Source organism: Heterocephalus glaber, unplaced genomic scaffold (assembly GCF_053883595.1).
Source record: "Heterocephalus glaber isolate CG9 unplaced genomic scaffold, H.glaber_assembly_v1.0 deba00001497, whole genome shotgun sequence".
NCBI classification, from domain to species: domain Eukaryota; kingdom Metazoa; phylum Chordata; class Mammalia; order Rodentia; family Bathyergidae; genus Heterocephalus; species Heterocephalus glaber.
Genome location: NW_028258320.1, coordinates 34,028,909 through 34,037,657, shown reverse-complemented (window position 1 = coordinate 34,037,657; position 8,749 = coordinate 34,028,909). Strand labels below are relative to the sequence as shown.

Sequence of the window (8,749 nt, the reverse complement as noted above, 5' to 3'; positions counted from 1 at the left end):
AACTGCTGCAGCCAAAAGCACAAGGCAGTATAACTAGAAAAAGGCCAGTGTAACCCTGCCTGTCTGTGCGCCCTAGGATACTGTGAGCATCCCACAGCTGTGATGTCACGTTGAGCAATATCAAGCCTTTGAGAGTTTATCAAAAACATCATTAAGAGGGGTTGGGATGTAGCTCAGTGGCTCCAAGCCTCCCTTGCAAGCACAAGGTCCTGAGTTCAATCCCCGGTACCAAAAAGAAAAAAAAAATCATTAAGAAAAAGAAATGCAAAGAATATCAACTACCTGAGATGTAGGTCCTATATAGTTTTTTATTTTATTTATTTATTTATTTATTTATTAATTATTTTTTCAGTGCTGCAGTTTGGACTCAGGGCCTCATGCATGCTAGGCAAGCACTCTGCCCCTGAGCTCCACTACCAGACCAGAACAAGTATCCACAGCCACCACTATACATTTTTTAAAATTTCCAAGATCTAACCAGGAATTATGTGGTGAACAGAAGCAAGTAAAACAGAAATCAAATATCCTCCAAATATTGGTAAGCAAAACTGCCAGCAAAGCACACCATAGTCTTACTTTACACAAATAAAGATCATCAGCATGCAAAGCATAAATGTGTTCACAAGTGCAGGGAAAAGGGTGGCTAATGGAACTCAGTGATAGTGCTCTTGAATAGGATGCATGAGCCCTAGTATTTTCAATTTCACTTACTAGATATTTTATCATATATTATATATTAATTATTATATTATATATTAAATATATATAATACTTAATGTATATTACCTGATACCTGATATATATCAATATCTAATATAATATATAAATATACAAGAATAATATATATTAATAATAACAAATATAATAAAATAAATCTATATATTATTATATTATATATTATAAATCAAACATAATATAATACCTGATATAATATCTAATATAACATAAGATATATTCTATTACATATTATTGTCTTCAAGTGGTTTTACTTTTTCATATCTTGGATGATGACCATGTTGTAAATTTCAGGACAGATTTAGAAAATCAACACACTATATGTTATTCTCATTACATTATACTCTAGAAAATATTAGTAGTAGGCTTTTATTCAATGAGTCAGCCTAGTACTTTTAAAATACACAATGTCATCTATGAACAATTTAGCTCACTGAAACATTTGAAGTTGAAATATACTTTCCTTTGTTATCATTTCTAACAGTGTTATAAGATAAAGGTGAAATTTACTTTGTAATTTTAATAAATTTTTCTTTAATTAAATACTGGCTATTGTCTGCATTGAGTTGAGAAGGCAGTCTGTGAATTGAGATCCATTGCTCTCCAGTGTTTCCACTGTTTACTGCTTGTTCATATCTCAAGAAGGTGCTGGTATAATGACAACGCTCAGGGAACAATGACATGGATCGGTTTATAATCCTCACCTTTACTCCCCATTACTTGGGTCACTGTGTCTTTCAAACTCTTCGTCTAGATTGATGAGCCTATCCCAGTGTCACTTCCTTTTCACAATTCCATTTTTAATCTCACTTACTGATGTCTTTGATGGCATCCTGTGTCAAGCCCTTACCTATTGAATAGATCTACTTAGCTGCTGATTTGATGGAAGGCCAAGCATGTACCCTGTTAAGGTTTCCACTGAGAACTTCCCCTTCAACACCTCATGTGTTCAGAGATTGGGCACTTGGCAGGTGATTGGATATGAGGTGACTATACTTACCATTTGATTAATCACTGATGAATGCACAGTTGAATGAGTTGAATGTACTGTTAGAAAGTAGAGCCTATTCAGAGAGGCAGCTCACAGTGGGCATGGCCTGAAGGATGTATCTCCTTCCCTGTTCTTCCCATCTCTCTGCTTCCTGACTAACATGACATGTGCAGCAGCTTTCCTCTACCTGGGCCCTTCCACCATGCCATTTCTTCCTTGGAGCCTGCCAACCATGGAATAGAACTTCTAAGAACAATGATCCCAAATAATTTGCTTTAAATTGTTGGTATCAGTTATTGTTTCTCAATGTAAGATCATATATACAAATTGTGTATTGTTGTATATAGAAATATACAACAGTAGAAAATAAATGTTATTAAGAATATATTATATTTAAAAAGCATTAATACCACCAAACCAAAATACTGAAGAGCTCCCTAAACTAAAAACATCAAAATCCGAAAAAATTTTTAAAATCCTAGCTAAATAAAAAGATACACTATGCTTATAGATTGGAGACCCAATGTAAGTTGTCAATTTTGCCCAAGTTGATTGATCGTGTTAATGACATCCTAACAGAAGTCTCATCAGATTCGTGGAAATTTGAAAAACTAATTCTACAATTTGTTTCTAAACCTTGTAGCTTAAAAAAAAGTAAAGTTGGAAGGCTCACACTGCCAGATGTCAGTTCCTGCTACATATATGTGCACGATAGTTAAGACAGTGTAGTCTTCAGCCCAAGCTTCAACAACTATACCCACAGAATACAATGGAGAGCCCAGAAACAGACTCATACATATAAAGTCACCTAATTTATATAAATGTACCACTCCAAATCAATGGAAGAATAACGTTTTCAACAAACAGTGATGCCCTAAGTGGATATGTAGTAGGGATAGATAAAAGATTTAATAATATCTAGGAAAAAGTGGGAGAATATCCTCAAGATTTGAGAACAATTATTTCTTAAAGAAGAACACAAAAATACTAATCTTGAAAGAAAACACAACAACAGTGTTGACAAACACTGCTGTTTGGAGTATAATTTTTTTTTTTTTTTTTTTTTTTTTTTTTGGTACCGGGGATCAAACTCCGGTCCTTGCGCTTGCGCAGCAGGCGGCGAAACCACTGAGCTAAATCCCCGGCCCTGGAGCATAAATTTATGTGATCACTTTGGAAAATTGGCACTGTCTTCTAAAGCCAAATAAATGCTTTCCGTCTTACCCAACAACTCTGCTTCTGGGTAGACAGCCATGAGAAATTAGTGCACCATGTCTACCAAAAGTCTCCTACAAAAAAAGTTCAAGAGGACTTTTTGTTAATGGGCAAAACCTATAATCCCCTCAAGTGTCCATTAACAACAAAATGAGTGAACTAAAGGGTATTAATACAATAAAATTGTACATAGAAAAATGGATTACCTACTGCTACAGGTAAAAACATGAATGAACCACATGGAATTCATTTTGAGTGAAAAGAGCAAGACATAAAACAGAATATACGGTATGATTCCATCTGCCTGGAATTCCTGAAGAGAATTAATGTATGATGATGAAGGTCAGAATATTTACCTTTGGGAATATCAATTACAAGGAATTATAAATGGAGTATTTAGGGTAATAGAACCGACCTCTATCTTAACCTAGAATGTGGATACAAGTGTGTACACATGTGTGAGAATTCATTAATATTGCAATTTATATTCACTAGAGACTTATGTTCTTTATGTAATTTAATATCTCATGAAAAGGAAATGCAATTCAGACAAAAAGTTATACAACTGATCCTCCAGATACCCTAGACTGACTGAGTAGCTATAGAATTAGGCTATGGTGATGACATTGTCCTGGAAGCCCACTATCCAGGGAGAAAGGAAGGCTGCAGGGAGCACAAGTGTTTCAGTAAGTGGGAAAATATACACATTTTATTTTTATGGTTTAGCAAGTAAACATAACTGAAATAAAATAATTATAACTTAATTTAAATAATCATTGCAAGACACAAAATGTAGGGTCTGGCTCACAGTAAGCATTAGAAATATACTTAGCATTCCTACTTTCCTTTCACTATAGTATTGATTCCTTGCTATTAACAGTCAATATTGATTCCGACTGAACTGGAGCCCTCACTGCACTCTTGTCAGACTTCTAGCTTCTCACTTCCACATGTATCATTCATTCTCCTCACTTTCTCCAATTCCGCACAGAGCAGCAGAGTAGCGTGTACAGGAGCATTGCTACATTTTATCTTTTAAAGCACAGTGTGGGCCTCTGGGAAGAAGGGAGCTGAAGGGTGTGTTCCCTCAGACAGAGAACTCACAGACAACCTCAGATGACACGGAGCAGGAGATGTCGTTCCACTTGCCATCTGACAGCAGGGTCACGCAGTCTTCCTCAGAGTTGGCATTGTTGGGCTCACCGTGTTTCCAGTTGGTGTAGGTCAGTGCTCTTCCTGTCATATCCACAAACTGCCCTTCATTCTCCTCATCTGTGATGCCCAAGAAGGCAGCCTCATGAGCAGCATTTTTGATGGCCCTGTTCTCTTCAGCATTCTTGGGAGTGGCCACCGAGGCCTGGAATTGGGCACAAAGAGCCTTCGCTCTGTCAAAACTCATTTTTTCATTACTGCTCACGAAAAACTTCTTCCCAACTTTTTTGCCAAAAAAGAAAAATATCCCTAAAATGGGAAAAAGTAGGTGATATCGGCTGTCTTTAAGCATAGCCTGAGAGATGTCTCTGGGTAAAGGTTTCCAGAGTGAGGTTGCCGGATAAAATACAGTATGTGCAGTTCAATTTGAATTTCATATAACAGTGAATCTTTTCATTCATACAAACTCCCATGAAATTTTGGGACATACTTATGTTCCCCCCAAAACGTGTGTTTGTTTGTTTACCTGAAATTCAAAGACTATACCTCATGTGTTGTCTTTTATCTGTTAAATCTGGCAAACTTTCAATGAAGGCTTAGAACGACACAAAGCCTATATATTCTTTTGGATGAGAATTGCAGAACACATATAATTTTGAATTCTTAAATTCTACTGCACTATTAAATTGAACATAAACAGATGTCTGAAAAAATTTGCCCAGCCAGAAGGAACAAGTTTGGTTCCATTTCCAGGTCTGGACACCAGCATAAGAAAAGGAAACAGACTCATTGTCAATGAGTGAAAATCAGAGCATTCAGGATCAGGCTCTCTGGGGTCAGGCTGACTTCAATTTAGAAAATTGTTCTACCACTACATATTAGCTCTGGGTATTTGTGCAAATAATTAACTTCTCTCCTGCTTCCATTACTACCAAAAGTTTGTTTTGAGATCAGATTATGAGAATTACCTATCCAGATACTAGAAAATCACATATACTTAGTCAATATTCATTGCCCTCCACTATTCCCAAAGTTTATGTTGTCTGAAGAATAAGAGAGAAAGCTTACACTTTTTGATCTGTTCCAATTCGGTTTGCAGAGATTCCCCTTCTCTATTGGCCTTGCTAGAATCACACACTAGAAAATTAAAACAGAGTGAGAAATCATTTTTTTAAGATGTAGTTCCAGAACTGTACAATAAGGTACTGGAATATTTATTTTCAAATAAAAATAGTTTCTTTTACATTGATATTTAACTTTGAAGGTAAAAGAAAAATCTTAAGGAGAAAAAAATCTCTATTTCACCCACCCTAAAACATTAATCTTCATCTGTTAACTACTATGTTCCTTCAAAAATAAGAATGAATGGAAGATTTTGTCTTTAAAGAGGTTTTGTTGCCTTTCATTGTTTGTTTGTTTGTTTTTCTCAAGTTTGCTCTGAAATAAATGAAGGATCCATGATTTTTGTGAGTGTCCCACTGTCCAGGTGGGTAGGGCACAAGGCAAGCTGGATGGAGGAGGCAGCAAACATGACTTTCACATGATGCAGCTTCTCTCATTCAGAAATGAAGTCCATTTCCACACTTAATGAATCTGAGCTGGGCTTGTGACATTTTGGGGGGATAACAGGGATTGAACTCAGAACCTTGATCTTTAAGGCAGGTGGCGGCATCGCTGAATTAAATCCCTACCACCCTGGGCTTGTGACTTTTTGAGAGCAGTACAATGTAGGAAAAATGATAATGTATGTGTTCTAATACTCAGGAAGCCTGGAAGTTTATGTTTTTCTGCTCTTGGGAATCCTGTAATTGCCCTCTGTGATCAAGCCCTGGTAGCCTGTTGGACAGCAAGAGACACACGGCTTGGTGAATCTCATCATTCCAGCTAACACTACAAAAACATGGCTATGTGAGTGAGGCCATGGGGCATCAATTGATCACAGACACAAGAATGAGCCCAGCTGAATCCAGAGTTTGAGTCTAACAGAACTGTATCTAACTGGTTGTGTTCTTAGCTCACTATGTTTTCAGGTGGTTTCTTATAAAGTAAAATACAACTAATGTACCGTGTATAAGGAAAAATGGTATGATAAGCCCACATTTAGATGTCCTATTTTCTTTCTCCCAGACCAAAGCCTCACATTAGACTGCTTTCACTGAAGGAGAACCCAGACTCAGATCCTCTAAGGGTTGCTTGATGAAAGAGTGGTCCTGAAAGCCTTGCAAATTCCTATTTAGGCATTGACAGGATTCTCTGAGGCTAACCAGAGAGGTAACCAGAGAGGGTCAAGGGCCCTGGGCCTGGAAGCAGAGTTGGGCATTTCCTTATGAAGCATTAGAAAGGGGAAGGGACACCTCCTACCTGGTCTTCTGGGTTTCATAACCCTGAATTCCTTCAGTTCAGACCTATCTGGGATGTTTTCCTTACCTGGACATTCTCCAGGGTCTCCTTTTGGCCCCACTGCTCCTTGCGTTCCAGGAGTCCCTGGGGGTCCTGGAGGCCCCAGTTTCCCAGGAGGGCCCTGCAAGCCTCTGAGTCCTTCACCTATTGGAAGACAAAGGAAATAAGACTCACTTGGTATCTATACTCTTTCTCTCTTCTTTTCAAGAGATTGATGCCTAATTCTTTCCCAAAGAAAGGAAACGATGACTTGGGGCTAACCTATCTGAGTCACTGCATCCAATGACCCATAGAAGAAAAATCCCTTCTGTGTTCCACAGGAGAGGCTACTCTGAGGGCCACTTTTCTGAATAGGCAAGACAAACATGTATCACAAAATGCTGTGTGGAAATCTGGAATGCCAGAGAATAGGAGCTGTATCTCTGCTTTGATTTATACTATATAGAGAAAAATACAATCTATCTCAATAAGGTATTCTTCTCCTCATACCTCCAGGAAGTTTCTTCTGGAAAATAAAAAGCCATGAAGAAAGAACAGCCCAATGGGTACCTGGTTCTCCCTTTTCTCCCTTGGCACCATCGTGTCCATCTTTGCCTGGGAAGCCATTCAATCCTGGAGAACCACAGGCAATCACAGGGCAGGGCATTCGAACATCCTCATTGGATACAGTTTCTGAATGAGATGTTGACACACTCAGGAGAAGGAGAAGAAACGATGAAAATAGAGACATGGTCCTTACCTTGGTGTGGGAAAAGCCAAGACAGATTACCTTATCTGGTTCAGTTAACCAACCCAGAGTTGCCAAACATGGCATCTGTCCTATAACGGGCACGGACAATGTAGAAAAGGATGAACCATTCATAGCCTACAGGAAAATTACTTGGAAAAGTAAATTATCCTTGTGTCATTATGTGATTAGTATTTTAACAAAAATAGGGATGATAAATGTCTGGCCACCATTTGTGAGGTGGTCCCCAGTGCCCAGCCCTCCAGGGTTGTCTTGGGAGATTGTGAATATGCTTTCTGTGGCAGTCAGGGCAAAAGGACTACACGGTTCCAGCTCACTTGTGCCTGTTGGCCTAGAATGCAAGATGGATGGAGACACAGGTGTTTGCAAGAGCTCCCCGTTTCCCTTCTCCTCTCTTTGGGCCCAACTGAAACCTCAAATCCCACTTTTATATCTGAGGAGATAGTTTCTATCCAAGGCCAGTTAAATTATTTACTCAGTACAAGCACTGAGCTGGTTATCTAGAGAGGCAGTCAGCTCCTAACCTCAGATCAAGTCATGGACTAGTCACTCGCCAAGGCCAGAATGAATTTGAGTGTAGCTCTTCTTGGTGCCTTCTTCCCCACGGCCAGCAGGGTGGGCAAAGACAGCATTTTCTCCAGTTTTTTCAGTATATTGGCTCAACAGAGTGTTAGATCCCTCTCTACTTCCTGGCTGGTGTTCCCTGTACTTTGTGAATGAGAGTTATTGGCAATTAGATCTCCTTCCTCCCAGCCCTCCTCCACTTCTCAATCTTAGCATTTCACCTGGCCTTCAGAGATATCTTCCAGCACTTTCTAGGAAACTTCAGCAGGCCCTCTCACCAGTCTACTGCTCCATGGCTCTGCTTGAAAACAAAGACAGTGTTCTTTGCAGATAGGTAATTAAGGAGACTCCCTGGTGCACCAGCATAAGCAGAGAAAAGACACTTTCAACATGATTTCTGTAGGCTTCCTGACTCAAGATCCTAGTCTCTTGGCCCCAAACCCCCAGACATGGGCTGGGGATTTAGCTTAGTGGTTCCAGCGCCTGCCTCGAAAGCGCAAGGTCCAGAGTTCAATCTTCAGTACCAAGAAAAAAAAAAGATTGGGGGCCGGGGATTTAGCTCAGTGGTTTCGCCTCCTGCTGCGCAAGCGCAGGGACCCGAGTTCGATCCCTGGTACCAAAAAACAAAGCAAAACAAAACCCCCAGACATTTACCAGACATGACTTAAATTACTTACTTATGGGGCTTCTATATGGCAGTGGCTCTGTGACAAGGAGCCTGACCCTCCAGTCCGGGACTCTGGCTGATTCCACAAAGTGAAGGAGGAGACTGAATTTGGCAATCAACTGTGTGCAATGGGCATCCAGTGCTGGCTTTCAATTCCAGGTTAATAAACAACTATTGAGCAACTTTTTTGTTGTGATATTAGAGGTTAAACCAGAGCCTTCACAGTGAGTTACATCCCCGGCTGGCTCTCTTTTTCATTTTTTATTTTGATACAGTC

General features: G+C 39.4%; 1 protein-coding gene across 10 annotated transcripts; it reads right to left on the bottom strand.

The window, feature by feature from the left end:
* Positions 1–301: 301 nt before the first annotated feature.
* On the bottom strand, positions 302–8,623 carry Mbl2 (mannose binding lectin 2). 10 transcript variants are annotated; one of them, XM_021239179.2, is made up of 7 exons: positions 8,483–8,617; positions 8,027–8,103; positions 7,766–7,944; positions 7,043–7,232; positions 6,521–6,637; positions 5,162–5,230; positions 302–4,402 (listed from the first exon to the last, which is right to left on the bottom strand). In XM_021239179.2, the coding sequence occupies exons 4-7, from the start codon at positions 7,221–7,223 to the stop codon at positions 4,029–4,031; spliced, it is 741 nt and encodes a 246-aa protein (XP_021094838.2). In that variant the 5' UTR covers positions 7,224–7,232; positions 7,766–7,944; positions 8,027–8,103; positions 8,483–8,617; the 3' UTR covers positions 302–4,028. The 10 variants fall into 10 exon arrangements, with proteins under 10 accessions (XP_021094838.2, XP_012932678.2, XP_021094841.2 ...); XM_013077224.3 differs by having other exon boundaries at positions 8,027–8,106; positions 8,483–8,608; XM_021239182.2 differs by having other exon boundaries at positions 7,043–7,165; positions 8,027–8,106; positions 8,483–8,608.
* Between the last annotated feature and the right edge of the window lie 126 nt (positions 8,624–8,749).